Source organism: Rhea pennata, chromosome 9 (assembly GCF_028389875.1).
Source record: "Rhea pennata isolate bPtePen1 chromosome 9, bPtePen1.pri, whole genome shotgun sequence".
Classification (NCBI taxonomy): domain Eukaryota; kingdom Metazoa; phylum Chordata; class Aves; order Rheiformes; family Rheidae; genus Rhea; species Rhea pennata.
The window spans coordinates 10223173-10241638 of NC_084671.1; the positions used below are offsets into that span (position 1 = coordinate 10223173).

At 36.2% G+C, this 18466-nt stretch overlaps 1 protein-coding gene and 1 long non-coding RNA gene across 4 annotated transcripts in view; one reads left to right on the forward strand and one right to left on the reverse strand.

Moving 5' to 3' along the window:
- Window positions 1–2223, forward strand: part of LOC134144102 (uncharacterized) — a 14481-nt gene extending 12258 nt beyond the window's left edge. Inside the window, exon 3 of the long non-coding RNA XR_009959277.1 lies at window positions 2148–2223. This is a non-coding gene — a long non-coding RNA (uncharacterized LOC134144102). The remainder of the gene's footprint in view (window positions 1–2147) is intronic.
- The window catches only part of MCCC1 (methylcrotonyl-CoA carboxylase subunit 1), a 22730-nt gene extending 4680 nt beyond the window's left edge, over window positions 1–18050 (reverse strand). Inside the window, exons 1-16 of one of the 3 annotated variants that reach the window (XM_062582780.1) lie at window positions 17969–18036; window positions 16552–16598; window positions 15380–15519; window positions 14815–14910; window positions 14549–14670; window positions 13382–13529; window positions 12568–12689; window positions 11337–11448; window positions 10935–11016; window positions 9918–10045; window positions 7512–7695; window positions 6853–6962; window positions 5481–5697; window positions 4370–4456; window positions 3738–3787; window positions 1208–1345 (exon numbers count right to left, since the gene is read on the reverse strand). In XM_062582780.1, the coding sequence (XP_062438764.1) occupies window positions 1208–1345; window positions 3738–3787; window positions 4370–4456; window positions 5481–5697; window positions 6853–6962; window positions 7512–7695; window positions 9918–10045; window positions 10935–11016; window positions 11337–11448; window positions 12568–12689; window positions 13382–13529; window positions 14549–14670; window positions 14815–14910; window positions 15380–15519; window positions 16552–16598; window positions 17969–18033 (1848 nt within the window). In that variant the 5' untranslated portion in view covers window positions 18034–18036. Of the gene's footprint in view, window positions 1–1207; window positions 1346–3737; window positions 3834–4369; window positions 4457–5480; window positions 5698–6852; window positions 6963–7511; window positions 7696–9917; window positions 10046–10934; window positions 11017–11336; window positions 11449–12567; window positions 12690–13381; window positions 13530–14548; window positions 14671–14814; window positions 14911–15379; window positions 15520–16551; window positions 16599–17968 lie in introns of those variants that run through there. The other 2 variants (XM_062582783.1, XM_062582781.1) reach the window with 2 other exon arrangements.
- Between the last annotated feature and the right edge of the window lie 416 nt (window positions 18051–18466).

Sequence of the window (18466 nt, forward strand, 5' to 3'; positions counted from 1 at the left end):
CCAATGTCAAAGTCCTCAAAAGCTAGGCCTGATGCTCCTGAAGTATCAGCAAGGAAGCAACTTCCCCTGTGGAGAAAGGAGGATCCATATGGATTTCTGTTCCAAACCCAGACCTTCCTTATTCATGCAGCAACAGCACAGAAGGTTTTAGAAAATGTTTGAAAGCGGTTTGCCCAAGGAAAAGGTGGGCAGGCTGCTGCAGTAAGTGGGGAGCAGACTGACATCTTCATCACCAGCCACTGTCAGTATGGAGAATGTTCCATAATCCACAATAAAATGGATTCAGTGCTAAGCTTAGTGAGAAATTCTCACTTTCTTCCAAAATCCCCTAATGGGGGAGAACCCCCAAAGTCCTCCCAGACATGCTACCCTAAAGCTCCTGTGATTTATTCCAGATCCCTCACCTCAGACTCCACTTTGATACCACAGGAAAACTAAACTTTGTTATTCCAGCATGAGTTATTTTGTCCTCACCATTGGAGCAGCAAAGTTTTCACTGCATGCTGCTGAAAATCTTAAATGGCTCAGAGGTAGAGGTTAATTATTAAACACAGGATTATTTATTTACTTTTTTAGATTTTAGATTACATATACTATTGAATTACTTAAGCCCCTGCAATCTTTTTCACTGCCACAAAAAATTGCTAGCTTAATCATGCAAATTAGGGTATCTCCTCTTTCAAATGTCATTACTAACGCAATGCAGATAATACCACAGCAACTTGTAATTCCAATTTTCTAATATTAGCTGAAGTAACCCTCCTTCAGACTCATCTTGATTTCTCTTATCATTTAATTTTAAAAATGAAATAAACCAAACTAAAAAGTATCAAAATTGATACTAAAAGTATGAGTTACAAGCACTTTCAAATCCTTTTTAGTTGCAAATTATTGCTACAATTCTAAGACAACCTCAGATATATGACCATTTTAATTTGGGAGCGGGGTCCTCCAACACCATTAGCTACAATCCCTTTGACTCAGATAACTGCATTTTATCATTATACAGGTAATAACTCACAGATCATAAGCAATAACCTCCAATTATACTTATAAATTCAACAACATTACGCATCATTATAAAAAAAAATCTTGAACTTATGATTCTCTTTCACACTCCCTTCCAATTTATATTGTTCATTTAGACTGGTAAAACTATGCTTAGCTGAGATTTTACACTTGTGATAATAAAAAAAACAGACTTTACCGGAGAGAAGAGATAAATGGTGTTGTCCACAATGACCAATTTGGACTTACAAACTGTTCCATTTACTGAAGATCTCAAGTAAATAGAATCACCATCATTGAAAGTATCTCCAGAAATCAGGAACATTTTATCTTTAATCTGAAAATTAAAAGCTTTTATTAAGGACAAAGCCTAACCCTTCATGAAGAATAATACAATAAAACAGAAGTTAGGCTTTACAGTATACTCTCACAACCTGTGATTCTTCATAGATAATTCTAGAATTAAAAAAAAAAAGATTTTTTTCTAAATCTACACTTTTTTTTTCTCCAAATAAAAGAATGTGTTCAGCATCCAATGCAGTCAGATGAGAGAATTAGCTAATATGCTCTCCCAGGACAATTAAAAAAAAAAAATCATAAACCATGCAATAGTACTCAGCAAAATACGAGGGTATGGTATTTTTCAAGAAAAAAAATCAGAATAGTCTTTAAGTGATGCCACCAGGATCTAGTATTTTTAACTTGTCCTAATGTCTTGACTTTGCTCAAACTGCAATATCCATACTATTTACCTACATGGCAAGTTTCCACAATGCTTTCCGAAAGACAGTTAAGTTCCTCACTCTTGGAAGCTTATAATGCAAGAACTACAATAAATTCAATGCACCTACAAAGGAGTGGAGGAGATCAGTAATGGAAGCAGGCAGTGTCTCTTAAGACACCAAAACAACAAAAGACCGAATAGGTTGGTTTTTGTAGGTAAGCCTTTCATCTAAGTCAGTGTAAATTGCACCTCTGCAGCAAATTCAGAATACAAGGACGGTAAGAACATCAAGTGCATTACAGATAACTGATGCTTTTAGTTATAAATTTGACATCACTGAGCGTAGAATGATAGACTTACTAATCTTTAAGAATGTTATGTGTAGAGATTAAATTCAATCTTCATTTCTTTACAGTCATATACTACTTTTTCCATTGAACGAAGGCCTTATTGAGTGCACTGAACGGATACTGCTGATCTGAAACTGATCCCTGAGAAAGTATCCTTTGGTTTATCAGTGTCCTGAGCAAGTGCGCAAGTCAGATCAGTACCATGAGCGGCACTGAGTGCTTGCTGGTTCCACAGCCCAACAAGCTGCTCTAGCGGATGGGCCTCAGGGCAGGTTTTGTAGCACTTGAAAGGCACTTTCCTCCTCTTCTTGATTAGCTCCTGAAGCACATAGGATTCTGTCTTTTTATGTGTTATATCCAGCTTCTCTCCATCTCCTCTCACCTCACAGTCTTCCTTCCTCCCTGGGAGTCTATATTCTCCCAAGCTGTACTTCCCCCTCCCCAGAAGGCCCCAACTTTACATTCCTTCCAGCCTCTTTTTCTTTTTGCTGACATTACCTATATAGATAAACATCAAATGCAAATCTCTCCAGTATTACATATATAATCAATGCATTAAAATAGTCTAGGAATTATCTGAGGGATGTGGATTATAAGACTATTCAGATCAGCAAAAATAGGGGTATGAGGGTCTGAGTTATCTGATATGTGTACTCAGTATTTTTCCACTAAACTCATCTCTGTAGAATCTATGCAGTTCAAAAATATTGAGTTATTCTCTTAATGCCCATTTGCTGAATTTTAGGAACAAGAAATGGATATGCAGAGAGACTGAGCTATTAAGTATTCAATTACTTTGTGTGCCAAATTTAAGATGTAATCCATTAGGAGATCCTACTTGACTCCAGGTGGTACATAGGCTATATTCAATACTCAGCAAAACTGAATTCATATAAGACTGAATTCCTATAAGCCACACAATTAGAGACTACCACAAAAGAAAAAAAAAAAAAAAAAAAAGGCAGCCCTATATTTAAGTGTCTTGACTAGTATCCTGCAGGCCCTCTATAGTGCAAACAGAGATGGAAGCCAATTCTTCTGGGCAGCGCTCAATTATTTAACCATAACACACTACTATTCTGATCATTCCTTATCATATTTGGTAAACAGTTTCCAATTTCTGTCATCAAAGAAAAAGCATTATCTTACAGAGAGTGCTCTGTAGAGCTTTCTTTTTTAGATACATACATACATATATATATATACATATGTATATACATGTACATGTATATATGTATATATATATATATGTATGTATCTCACAGCAGGTCCATCTCATGCACAGAATAAAGCAGGAGTCCTGCAGAAAAACTTATTTTAAGTGCTGATTTAAATCTAACCTCCAAGGTTTTATAAAAGTAAATCTATGAAGGGAAAATAGAGTCAGAACTTTAAACATCAGAAAAGCAAATGCTTTTCTTAGCCTTAGTTTCAGAAGCATTTTAGCAGATCTTTCACCCAATCCAGCATCTAGCACAGATAATTTCAGGCCAGACTATTAAAGTCTACCATGTCTGCAAGTAAACCAAAAATAGAATCTTATACTGGTGATTATCAAGCAACCTTAGTAACAGATGATACCAACATAAGTCTTCCAGCAATTGACTCTAATTTTATCTAACAAAATATCTGGGAAAAACAAAAAGGCTTTATACCTGCATGTTGTATGATCCTTCTTGATTGTAATTTACAGTTACATCCACAACTGTTCAATAAAACAAAATATATACAAGTAGATTTAATTATAGGACCTAGGGAATAATAACATATAAATAATATTCTGAGTATCTTTTTTGATAAAAAGAGATTTTCCATTACTAAGACAAGAACAATTATTCTCAGATTAGCCTAGTAGACACTGCAGATTTGTAACAGCTAGTACTGACTTTTCAACAACCTTTTTTTCCAAAGCTGAACATCTGAAGTTATGCTCTGAAATCAATAGTAAGTTATCTGGACAGAAAACAAATTTTTGATGGTAAAGTGCTGAACAGTTCCACACCAAAGAAGTCACAAAAAAGTTTACAGTACTTCTAAAAACTCAACCATATTTAGATGGTGAACATGATTACTGACATTTTCTTTTGGTTTATACTTCCTCAAGATCTAAGGGCATACATTTAATAATTAACCATGTAACTTTGTGAATTTCCTTATCAGCTTAAATTGCATGAAACTCATATCGCTTCTATTTGCTATTTCTTAGCCTGTATTTTCATATATAGTTGAAATAACTTTGACCATCAAGCATTTCCCTGCCCTCTCGCACTCCAAGTTACTCACTTACTGTTTTCCCCATCCAGAAGAGACAGTTTTCTAGTATGCAATATATTTATTCTTCTACCACTGCTGGATGCAAATGGTGAGAATTTATCTAAAATACAAAATAAATGGACGTGTTACTTTTGTTATATTTGGACAAAACACAACACTTGGAACTTGCACCATAAAATTCACAGTCCTATCCCTACTATTAGCATGGCAACTTCCCAGGCTGCCTGGAAAGGTTGATGGCCTTTCCTCTGCTTGCTTTTTTGAGAATGGTAAAATACATAGTTATCAGATATTGCCCAATTAATTTATCCTCTCTTAAAGTAAGAGTATAGGCAGGCTTCCTGACATATGGGATTCTTTCCAATCCCAGTTTTCCACGTTTCCAGCACAGTCAAAGTGGAAGAAGAAAAAAATTAACAAGGTTGTTGGGTAGCATACATTAGATTTGTATGAAAAACTTTTTGTTAACAGCAATTGCATTCCCCATTGGTCTAGATATTAACAGCTTATACTTTTAACCCTCAAACATATTATAAATATTCTCCTCTGAACAGATACGAACACCCAGACAAGGAAAAGAGTAACACAAAAACATCTTTTTAATTTAGAGTCTTCTTGTTTGTTTCAGTAAATTATGAAACACGTACTTGTGGTTTTTAGTATATTCAAAATCACAGTACTAGAACTCAAGAATTTTCAGCTCCTGGAGTTCTGTTCGGTCCTTTAAACCCTACTGTCTCTCCCAATCCTAGCTGAGTCACTTTAACTCTGACAGCCTAGGACTGACTGTATGAATAACAGTAACCAATAGTCCCTGTTCGTGCTTTAAGAGCGGAAGAGGCCACAGCAACACAGATTATGACCTTAGATCCCAAGATCTTTTCCATACTGACTCTCTATCAATAGAAGTTCTCTGTACATTACAGTGGTGATACATTCAGTACCTGTTTCTTAACAAAAATTGTGGTCTGCCCTGCCTGTGAATATCAGACACGTGCTAGAATACAGAACCCTGAGCAGAAACAAAGAGAGTACACAAATTAAATAATGCTACATGAGCTCACAACACTGCCTCATCCACACACAAGCAAAATAAAACAAAGGAAAATAAGAATGATCCTTACCACCTGACTGATCTCTAAAAGCATCTGTTAACATTTTCTCTTTCAGTATGAGTCCTAGAGCTGCCTGACACACAACTTCATATGGGGTTGCCTTTTTGGTCGGAAACAGTTCATTGTGGTGTTGAAGAATGAAATTAGTGTGCACGTTTCCAGCCTCAAACTGAGGGTGTCTCGAGAGGCTCAGTAAGAAATCAATATTAGTGTTTAATCCTACAATCTGTTAAGAAAAAGCATCAAAACAACTTCAGCAAAATACAATTTACCAAAAAAATGTAATTAATTCAATTGGTACGTTTCATTATCTAAGAAGCCACAGCTATTAAAAGAAAACCCCAACAACAACAAAAAACCCCTACCTTTCCCAGAAGAGGCACTAGTAAAGGGATGTGATTTAAGAAAAAATTACTTCTTTGGAAAATCTTGTTCTTAGTATTTAAAAACATATTCCGAATATGCAAAGAACAGTTTCTAAAAAGAGCTAAAATAGTTTCAGATATGCCAAACTTGATCTTTTAATAGTGACAAACATGACTTTCATAAATTTACTAGATTCTATGCATTTCCTGTCATCCTGAATACATTATCAAAGACAGAACAAGAAAGTATAACTGGCTGTTTTAGAGAAAGCAGTGAAACTGATTAACTGTACTGTACTGCCAACATTTATTGACTAAAATACCAAGAAAATATAATTCCCTGGGTTTTTTTTTCAGCATTATCTCTTTCACTTGCAGTAACCTTAAATTTTAACTAAAACAATAGAAGGCCAAACATCTTCACCAACTCAACAGTCATCCTTATGCTGCCAATTTAAAAGTTTATGTAAATTATGCAATGAATAATACTGAGTTTGCCATCAAGTCAAACCTTCTGAATTCTGGTTTTGAAAAGAGATATAGTACCTGTAATTTTCATGGAGGAAAAGGGCTATTTCTTAAAAATAATTGATAGTATTAAAAATTCCACATCTCTCTTTACTACATGTATATTCTAAAATCTAAATCAACCACACATTGACAGGAATTCCACATGCAAACTCCTTTAAATTTGAGAAAGCTTGGACTATGGTTTAATATTTTGCCATTTAGATTTACTGCTTTATGAAGTCTCAGTTGCAATTTAAGATATTGCAAATTTAAGAAAAATCCAGGTGTAAAACAGAACTTCACTTATCCCTACTAACTCCTTTAATGAAAATGGTTTGCATATTAGGAAAAATATAGCCTCAGCAAAGAAGAAATGAATCTGCAATGGTAGTGACAACACAGGCCCCCTCTGTGAAACCACTTTTGCTTTACTGTAGTATTTTATTAGTTTGTTGTCAGCTCAAGATGTAATGGATTTGAAATAATACTGGGTTCCTTTTACTTACATTATATTGATGCAAACTGTATTGCAACTTTCTCAACGCTGCCTGACGATCCTCAGCCCAAACAACTAACTTTGCAATCATTGGATCATAATGGACAGAAACCTCATCACCTAAAACATAAAAAGAAAATTTCTAAGAAATTTTCTAAGAAAAGTTCTAAGATATTTATCTTCTGAAATTCGGTATGATATCGCCCAGCATATGGCAGTAAATTTCAATGCAATTATCAGCCAGGTCTCTGCGTGTTCTTAAAGAAAATTCATCTTTAGCTTGAGACCCAGCATTTCAATTCTAACACCAACCTCAGTATACTTTTACAGAGAAAAAATTACTCAAAATTACTCAAAATTACTCAAAATTACAAGTGATTTTGTCACAATCACAATTGCAGGACTGGTAAACTTTGATGGGGATGTAATCAGCATAACCAATGGATAATCTGGTTAAAAAAAGGTAAAAAAAAAAAAATATTCAGTGATTGACCAAAGTGCATGAAAAATCATTCTGTAGAATGTAGATTCTACAGAAAAATTCTGTAGAAATTTGTATTTATGACAACATTGTGTGGGACAAACTGTTACTTAGGAAAAAGAAGGAAATGCTTAAAAAGAAAAACTTTCGAGATTAAATATTTCCAGCATCGCTGTCCTAAATTTTACCTTGTCTGACTCCAGTCTCTATCCTGGTGAAACTATCAGGTGGTGGGGTGGATAAGTGCAGTAATGGTCCAGCCCCTGGCATAAAGTTATTATTAGGGTCTTCAGCATATATCCTTGCTTCAAATGCATGGCCTTGAAGCACAATCTCTTCCTGCATTAGAGGAATCTTCTCTCCTGCTGCAACCTGAAAACAGTATTTTTTTTTCTTTAATGCAGGATCAGTATTTTCCATTTGGATACAAGCACTTGGGTATTATACACACATCTCCTTCCTCTCTTTCTCCTCAAAAACCACACATACAGCATACACAGATACATGTGTATGTGTTTATTTACATACACACATGCATCTCTGCAGACAGAAACAGCATAATGTTCACTACTATTCAGCAGAAGAAATAACTGCAAACTTCAGAAAACACGGCGATTCAAAGAATAGAAAGAATAATAAATCAGACAACGTGATTGCCTTGATACCTGAACCAATGCAGTCAAAGCAGTAGTTAGGTTGCAACACTACAGTTGAACAAAATAAACAATTTCAAGACCACTCTGTCTTACATTTTGGAATAGTAATCATTCAGAGATAAAAGAACTGCAATTTCAAGCACGAAAAACCTATGGCTTTGTAACAAAATTAAGATTATTTCTATGTAAGACAACAGTTTCTTAGCAATTCTCTTTATTCGTTCTGTCAAAGAAGTGAGTTGTGCAGGCACTTTTTGTACAAGAACTCTAGAGACTCAGTTCAGAAAAAAGAAGTCAGCTACTATACTTATGATATTAGAATTTGTGACAGCAATCTGAATTCTAGGGCAGTATACTATCTTGTTATCTAAGAGCAGTAATTAACAAGGATTGTCAATGTATTATAGAAGATTTAAAGATCTTCTAGGCATGAACAATTAGAAAGCACATTAAGAAAGAGCTAGGAGAAAGAAGTTATAAATGATTAATTCTGAAGTTACTCTTTCCTTTTTTCTGAGAATCACGATCCAAAGGATTTTGGATTATTACTGTAAATGGACCTGGTAATATTTCACACAGCTAAAGCATATGGAAAATATTTTCATTTCTTTCTGCTGATTTTATTAAAAAATAACTAAATGTTTAAGTAAAAACTTCATCAACTGTGCTGTTGTCATGTACTCTGGGATCTGTGCAGATTTAAGGGAAAGTTTCTCAAATGAGATTTCTAACAGTTCAAGGAGTTTTAATAGGTAAGTAATAATCATTTTATTCCTGGAAGAAATTCAGATTACAAACACAAAACTTTTAGGTCTTTTAGGAACAAAATAGTAAGGAGAAGCCTGCTGCAATTAAGCACAGAGATGAAACCTTTTGCTAAGAAGCAACATAATTCCCATCTACACAAGGAAATACAAGCTCTCACTGAACTTTAGTAGCAAAATTTCATCCTCTTTTGAAGCATCAGGAGTTTTCCGTACTCTGCCTTCTGCCAGTGAACTGTGGATTTCAACAGAGACAGCAGAATATAACTTCTCAAAGACAGAGTAGTACTACACAGGTTCACAAAAATCATCTCTCAAAGAACTGATAAAGACACCATTTTTCTACATATTATGATTCATAATAAGCCGCATGCCATGATCTTTGAACCCTTCCACATTCTCTCTTCCTTCCTTCCAGTATTGTTTGAACCCTGCTGCAACTGAGCACTCAAAGCTCACTTTCCATTCCCAGATCAGCAATTCACAAGCTCTTCCTGTGCTTTTGTTAGTTCAGTCTTCTTGTCCAGTTACACTAAACGCTCCACCACCCTATCTACTTAACCTCACTACGTGTTGTATTCATCACTTCTAGATTTATCTAACCAGAATTGCATTTTCAATTTCTAGTTCCCTAAGGTGTGAAACTTCCTGTTATCCTTCAGACAGCCGAGTAACCTCTGCGTGTATTAGGTGTGTGAGGAAATAACCTGTTTCCAGAGCACACAACTATACATTTATTTTGGAATATTGATAGAACAGCAAACACATGCTCCTGTGAAGAGTTTTTCTCCTCTGGTCTGATCCAAGAATGATTTTGGGGCCAGAGATATACTACACATTTAAATTAGAGATAATAAAAATATTGTTCAGAATGGGAAGGAGAAAATCAGGATCCTACTCCTCCCACTTCCCACATTCTCTATAACCTGAATAAAGATATAGAAAACAAACTTTTCCGCCCCATAGACAAAGCCTTTGCTGGAATTCAGAGCATCTCCACAATACTCTCCAATCAAACAGGGTAAGATTTTCCTGTGGAGCAATGGAAACTGCACTCTGTTAATAGAATGGGAGATAAGCACCAGAAAACAAATCTAGTCTCCCACAGACAGTATTGAAGAATGCTACTCACCAAAGAAGACGGATTCTACATGTAAAATCAATTATCACTTACCCTAAGCTGCCATTCCACCAAATCTGTTCCAGTGATCATCTCCGTAACTGGGTGCTCCACTTGCAGTCTGGTATTCATCTCCATGAAGTAAAAATTATGTTGGGAATCCATAATAAATTCCACGGTTCCTGAAATAGTTGGAGGAAGAGGAAGCAAGGTTTTGGGGGATGGACATAAGATATTTAGTGATTTGTAGTTCTGAAAGATGCTTTCACAGAATCAAGAGAGCTGGGTTAATGCTCCAAGCAGTAGGTCTAAAACAGCTAACTGTCATAAATCATGGAATCCGATGTTAGCACAATGCTATTACTTCTAAAACAGATGCACTAAATTTCATTATATTCTATACAAACTATCTTAAAGGGTTACACAGTTGAGATCTAAAAACAGAAGGGATGTTTCCTTGCACATTTATATATTCTGTGCTGTAGAACAACCATTCTCCCCTAGAGTAACACCTGAATTTCAGTTGTTATAAAAAGTGCTTCAAGTTAAAAAAAAAAAAAAAAAAAAAAAAAAAAAAAAAAAAAAAAAACACTTAAATGCTTTATCCTTATTTAAAATAAATATCCAAAGAAAATAACGAGAAGCAAAAAAGAAGTAATAATTTCAGCAACTAAGTTTTTATCTGGAAAATAACATGGACTTCGCAGATAATGAGTATTTTAAACGTCTTTCCTATCAGAACATTATGTTTTATTCTCTGTAAGAGGAAAGAGAAATGATTTTGTTTTGCTTTGCTCAAACTTATTTACATTCATAGTAGTCACTTTCCAATAACAATCTAGTTTATTCAATCATCCATTCTGAAAATATTCATCTGTTGAGCTCAGACCAGGTATGCTAGTTTAAGTTTTGCCATTAAATCAGAATAAAATACGCAGTTACTCACTTAGGCCTCAAAAAATTCTGGAATGTTTGTCATACTCTAGAACAACCACATGCCATTTGCTTTGAGCCTTGAAGTCTTATTAAGCTAAGAGGATGGCTTTGGAGCAGCCATACCTCCAGACTTACCTGCTCCCACATAATTCACTGCTTTAGCTGCTTTCACAGCAGCTTCTCCAAGTCTCTTTCGAACTTCACAATTAATTCCTGGCTGAAAATAAAATAATACAAAAGATTACTAAATATTGTAAACTTTAGTGATAGCAACTTACTACAAATATGAATACGAATATTTTGTGATTTTTATAAACTGTAGTAAAATCCTTATCAATATTATGTTTGAAATTTATGTATTTTTTGTGATAATCATTTTCCTAATCATTCTTTTCAGTTAGAACATTTTCTGCAGCAAAACTAAAACAGCTACTGAGATACAAGTAATAAATGCCACAAGAGAAATCAGATGGGGGGCGGGTAAGCACTAAATTTAAAAATATGGCAGTTTAATAAAAAAAAAATCTTTCTGCTTACCCCTGGTGCTTCTTCAATGATTTTCTGATGTCTTCTTTGCACGCTGCAATCTCTTTCAAACAAGTAGACTGCATTGCCATGCTGGTCACCAAATACTTGGACTTCAACATGCCTGTTTCATAATAATAAGTGCACCAATATATTTCAATGAGGATCACTAAAGCCCCTGTTCTGTGACTGACTTCACCCAAACGTTTAAATTTGTACACAGTCCTATTAGACTTCAGTAGGATTTCTACTGAGTTTAAGTATCTGCCCTCAAACAGCCAGAAATGTATAACCAATATGTATCACCAATCAGCAGGATTTCAACTGTATTAGACACCCTAAATCTTCCAAATGAAGTAGGATTCTAAACTCTGATGAAAACTCATGGGTCAAAAATAAACAAACTAGACACATATTTAAAGGCTGCTACCTCTCTATTAGTTATTTCATTATCATACAAGCAAAAATTTGCTATTATTTGGTCATGACATCATGGTATTTTCTTCCATAATTTACTATAAATGTAGAATTTCACAAGAGGCAGCATTTCATTTATTTCAACATACTATTTCAGAAGAGAACTACGAGGCAGCAAAAGTTCTATGTAAAAAATGAACAATGATTTCTCACTATTCAGATAATCTGATTGCTGGTAAAAGAAATTCTCCAAGAACTTAAGTGAGATTTTCCCATGCCTGATTGTCAGCATAAACAGGCCCCTAGTTTCAGTAAAATGAATGTGGTACTGCAAGAAAGACAGGTGGGAAGTACAAAAATATCAGACAGATCTATGTCAAAAGACTATTACTTCTGTTTAATATATCAAAATAGAGAAAAAATTACTAGATAGTTTAGAACATTCGCAGGCAGCAGAAACACCATGACCTGCTGATTCACAGGCCTGTAATTAAAGCATTAAAAAGTGATTCTTTCTGGATGGAAAGTCAATTTGGAAGGCTTACCAAGCAGGAACATTGGTGTCATAACCTAACACAGTACAAAATACTTGCAACATAAGAGTATCATTAAATATTACTACCATGTTTCCAGAACAGCTGTATTTTAATCTTAATCATTCAAAACAAAGTCATTATAATAAATTCAGTATCACATAGAATAATCAATTACTCATTAATATATGCTACAATGTAATTGAACATACAAGAATCATTTTCATCCTTCTTTCAAAATATCTGTGTTTATTCAACAATATAATAAACATTACATCATATCTATTTCTCACCTTGGATTGCCTACAAATTTCTCTATCAGCATTGCATCATCATTGAAAGACTTCTTTGCTTCTCTACGAGCTGATTCTAGTTGGTCCAGAAACTCCGTTTCCGAATGAGCAATTCTCATGCCCTACCAGACAAAAAATAAGCTCTAAATGCCTAACAATATGGTACACAATAAAAATGTGTGGCATGCAAACAGGTGCATGACTGAAACAGGAGATATGCATAACAGTAGCATACTTCCCTTCCTTCTTAACCATTAGCAAAATCACATATCAACTTCCAACAAGGTAATCCTATTAAGTTCCAATGAAAGTGCCATTAAAAGTACAAGAAAATGATATTGTCATTCCATTAACTCAGATGACTACAGAATTCAACATGATTCTTGAACCGCCTAGAAATTTTCCAAGATCAGCAAAAAAAAAAAAAAAAAAAAAAAAAAAAAAAAGATTTCCTTACAAAATAAATATACCTATTTTGGAATTAACCAGAATTGTCTATGTCATTTTTATACAAACTTATATCAGCGTAAAATCATATTTAGACATGGAATTCCCCATGCATTAAAAGGTATCTAGATATTGATTAGTTAATTAAATTAGTTACTGATTTGTAACTAAGCAGTAACTGCACAATAGATGAAATGAGATTTCAGAGTGCTGTACTGGTCATTATCTTACTAATAATTAATTTTAACCAAAAGTAATTCTTCAGTTTCCTTGTTTTCAGAGATTTGTTTATACTATTCAAATAGTAGAAATTGAGGCATAACAACTTTATACCATATGGTAAAAAGATTTGTATTAGTTCCTTTACCTTTCCTCCACCTCCGCGAACAGCTTTAATCATTACTGGATATCCTATTCTCTTGGCATGTTTTTTCAGACATTCATCTGATTGATCTTCTCCATGATAACCTTCAACAACAGGAACGCCAGCAGCAGACATTATAGCTTTGGAAGTGCTTTGACAGAATAGTTTTATGTTTAGAATAACAATAATATTTTTCTTACTATAAGCTCCAAACGTGCAAATGCTCCCATTGTTAATTGCTATCATATAAGAAGTTCTACTAAACCTGCTTATGTAAGTAGTCCTTTTGAAGTCAGTGGGATTTGACCATAATTAATTAAATGCTGTAGATAGGAGTATCTTTTCTCTAAACCCTCCTGATAAAAGTTTTAGTCAATTCCAGCCTTACCATTCTTTCTCACTTTCTGGCCCACGTTTATGGAGAAATCAAGAAGGCCAAAACCTAACATTTTCAAATTACAACAATGCATCCTGTCAAAACTGTATTTAAAGTTATGCAAAAGCAAAACTCTTCTTGTGACACAAACTGATCTGGATTCACCCCACATATAAAGCACTGAAACACATATCAATAACATCAAATATTCATATAAAAGTAGTTAATTTACAGAGGTAATTTATCTTTACATTAGTAAGTGATAAAAAAAATTAATTCTATGAAGTTAGTATTACACATTTCATGTTTTAGTAATAAGCTTATTTCCACATTTTTGATTTACACTTCATGCCTTGGAAACATTTCTTTGGTCCAAGTACGATCCACTATGATGAACAAAAATCTATCAACACCATTTTATGTCAGTCACAATAATCTCTGCTGCATCATCATCTTTTCCATTGTTCGTCTGATTCATTTGGGACTAACATTAAAGAGACTCAATCTGATTGCTGAATCTTTATCTGCGTAACACTGCAAGGCCCAAATCCACCTGGATAACTATATTCAATTAGGTATGTAATTATTAAAACCCTAGTAACTGAGCAATCTTGATTGTTTACATGAAGTTCACAACCATAAGCCTGGAGCTTATTCTTTTGAAAAATGCAATAAAAATGACAATAAAAAATGAAGGAATAAAATAATTAAGGAGAAAATGGTCATTTAGTAACAAAATTAGTTTTGCCAAACTGTAAATTACATAACCTAGCAAAAAATGAGAAAACGGATACCTTTTAATACCCATATCTCTAATAGCAGATGAAGGCGGACCTATGAAGATAATTCCCTCTTGCTTGCACAGCTCTGCAAACTCTGTGTTTTCTGAGAGGAAACCATAACCTGGATGAATGGCCTAAAATAGAAATAGATTACCAGCGCATTTGTATATTAGTTTAGCTTAGAAAACCCTGAAACTTCATTAGAGTGCTAGGGGAAAACATGAAATTGAAATACAATGGGTAAAAATGAAGAAGATTCAATGCCATGGTCTACTTACCTGTGCTGCTGAGACCTTGGCCACCTGCATTATTTTCTCCATAGCCAAGTAACTCTGCTGTGAAGGTGCTGGACCAATGAAGTATGCTTCATCTGCCTGTTACGGAAGAAAAACATTACCACAGACCATTTATTAGACAGTATATAGCCATTTTAAACTTCAATTTCTGAGCTCATTTTACTATTTAACCAACTGTTACCATGCAAAAGTTCAAACCACTGCCTCTCTTCATGTAGAGACTCTACTAGATGAATGAAATTCTGACTTTCTTCCCAAAAAATCAGAGTCCACCAGCTAGCCCCGAAAGGTTACTCTGGAGTTTAGAAAGTCAAACTTTTCCACACTTTTCGTATTGTTGACGGGTATTAAGACAGAGGCTAAGCATATTTTTCATTGATACTAGGAAAACTTAATGGTAATTCTACAGATAAAACAACTCCATTAGTGCACACACACTTCTTTTCATATTTATTTTATTAAAGAGTACTACTATTGTGAATGAATGCTAATAACAAACTGAAATTTTTGCAGAACCAATCACAAACTTCTAATGAATATACTTCACCATTGCTACATGCATGGAATTTCTGTCTGCTTCACTATAAACTGCTACAGACTTCACACCCATTTTCCTTGCTGTTCGCATCACTCTGCATGCAATTTCTCCTCGGTTTGCAATCAGGATCTTCTCTATGTTGTAACTTCCTGTTGAAAAAAATTAATTGGAGCATTGTTTTAAATAAATATATCCTTAAATATATTCCTGAAAATAAAGCAAATTTTAGAATTCAGATTTATTTTTCATCCTTCGTAGTGTTTATTTTATGTACATCTTTCAATAATAATAATAATAATAAAAAACATATGCTTCGCACAAAACTCCTTCCATGCTAGTCTTGGAAGCTTTTGCTCAGAGTCACTATACAGAAGCATGTTTAAATTAAGTTGTTTGCTTTTTTCTAGGGTCCAAGAAACAAACTCTAATCCTAGAACAGCATTTAAACATAAAATATGATGCACATATTTTTAACTACGTATTTTCTAGGCTCACTGCGAAACAATTAAAAACCCTAAAAAGACTACAAGTTATTTTCATTTATGCAACAAACACTTATTCCCCACTGACAGACAGTCACAAAGAAGTAACAACTAATAAAGGTATTTTATCTTTTTTTCAAAAACAGTGACTTACAAGTTTTGTAAGTAAGTATTATGACAGCAGTTAAACATGATAGAAATATAAGGATAAATGTGTCGTAAGCAAAACTGAAAAAGTTAAAACTAACCTACAAAATGATAATATATCTCTGAATTATAAAATGTATCTTTTCAGAACATATGACAATAGGATTAGTTTAAATAATCTTAATAAATATTATCTTCTTTCAAATATCATTTAAATACTACTACACTTAAAAACAGTTCTCACAAGAACATTACTACCTTTCTACTACAAACGGTCTTAGAGGAAAACATCACAAAAAAAAGTAATTTTCATGAAAGTTAAGTATGACTAAGTATGATAGAGGAACTTATTCAAAGTCTTCTTTATGCATTAAAGGTGACTTCTGTTAAATCAGGAACAGACTACTATTCTGGAAAACTACATAAATATTGAGTATTTATTGAAAAGAAAACTATGGCTTTTCCTAGAACTAAGTATCTAAAATTAATTGTAAAGCCACCTACATTGCACAAGTAATTATACCTAAAAGCTAAAAAAGGTAAGTTTCATACCTATTGTTGAGGCATATTTCACAAATCTTTGTCCTGAGTTCCACTGTCTGCATGATTATAAACATATAGAATTGTTACAAAAAATAGAGAACATAATAAGAAGGTGTAACTGAACTGCTTCAAGAGTATATAAAGACAGCACTAATGTAGTTCTGAAGTACTTGATACAATTATATAGACACAAGCAGATACAATATGAAAGGTGTATCAAATTGTATCAAGCTTCTCCTTCAAAAGGCTTGCATTTTAGACATCATAGGAACAACAAATTGCCTTTTTTTTTCCCCTCTGAGCAGCATGCAAATTGGAATACACTTTTTTAAATCTTTTAGTAGAGAGAACAACCAATATCTGACATTCTGACATTTATTACAGAGAAAGCAATTGCCTTCAAAGTATTTAGGGAAGAAGACAAAATCTGAGCAGAACAAACACAAAGTAGAGAAGAATACACAGAACGTAGCAGCTGATCATATAAAGAAAGGCTAGAAGAGGAAGGATGTAAAATACATTCAGAAAGAAGAGCTAAGAAGAATCTTGGAAATTAAAAGTTAAATCTCAAAACAAGTCTAAGAAGTGCTAAACAAATTAGGTACAGGTGGCTAAGTGCCCAGAAGAGTAAAGAGAAAGTAAGCTCCTTTCAATTAACATACAAATCAACTTCTGAACTTTGGATCAAAGCCAGTACTTCTCAAATTGCATCAGAGAAAAAGTATGAAGTCAACCTTACACCATCCAAGTGTCAAAATCCCAAGATCAAATCTCAGAAGTTCAGTCTCGATAATGAGGGTAACATTTCCTAAACAGCTTTAGTTAAAATAAATGGCTGTCCTGCACAGGATTAGAGGTAGAAGATTGTGGTTGCAGCAGGTAGTCAGTGATGGGTGCAAGATCCCGAGCACCCGGGACAGCCTGATGGAATCTCTGCTCTTAACTATGCTTGATGCAGTGTATTTCTGTGCTCTCTCTACCCGCGGGGGATGCTGACGGGAATCCCACCCGTCGCTTTAAGAAATGTGCACCTCTTTCCTGACCGCTCTACCAGAGAGGAGGCTAAGGGCTCGTTTACACGCACGGCACCGGCTCGCCCGCCGCCGCCACAGCACGGGGGTGCCCTGAGGTGCCGTGAGCGCTGCCCCCTTCCAGCGCGCTACCGCGCCGCACCGAGCAGCGGGGCCCCCCCTTCCCCGGGACAGCCGGGCCCCGGTTTGGGAGACCTCCCCCCCCCCCCCCGCGCCAGGCCTGGACAGCTACCGCCGCCCGCCGTTATCGCGGCGACGGAAAGGGAAAGGGGGGGGGGGGACGGGCGCGGCCGGCGCCCCGCGGGCAAGGCGCTGGGACGGGGCGGGGGGGGGGGGGGGGGAGGCCCGCGGGCGCGCCGAGGTCCCGTCTCCCGCCGCCGCCGCCGCGCACTCACTGACGCCGCAGCGCCCACAGGCAGCGGCAGCAACAGCCCCGCTGGGCGGCCAGCACCACCGCCATGTTGGCCAGCGGGACGGAAGCCGAGGGGGGCCGCGCGGCGGGGCGGGGCGGGGCGGGGGCTCGCGCGCCAGGCGAGCCGTGAGCGGCGGCGGCGAGGGGGCGGGGCTGGCTCGAGGCCGAGGAGGAGGGGCGGGGAGGGGGCGGGGCTGGCTCGAGGCCGAGCGGGAGGGGCGGGGCGGAGCGGGGCGGCGGCGGGCGCGAAACGGCCGTTGGCCGTGGAGGGGGGGGGGCCAGCCATGATGGCTGGGGGCGCAGGGGCGGGTTTGAGGCCACTGAGCGGCCGGGCCACAAAGCGACAGACCAAATTAAATTCGGATAAATGTGAAGTGAAGCCCCGCCTCTCACGTGAAAGTACGGGGCTGTGTTTTCTCAGCAATGACACCTGGGGGTTGTAGTAAAATGGAGATGGAGACAGCAAGTGCGGTGTTGGGAG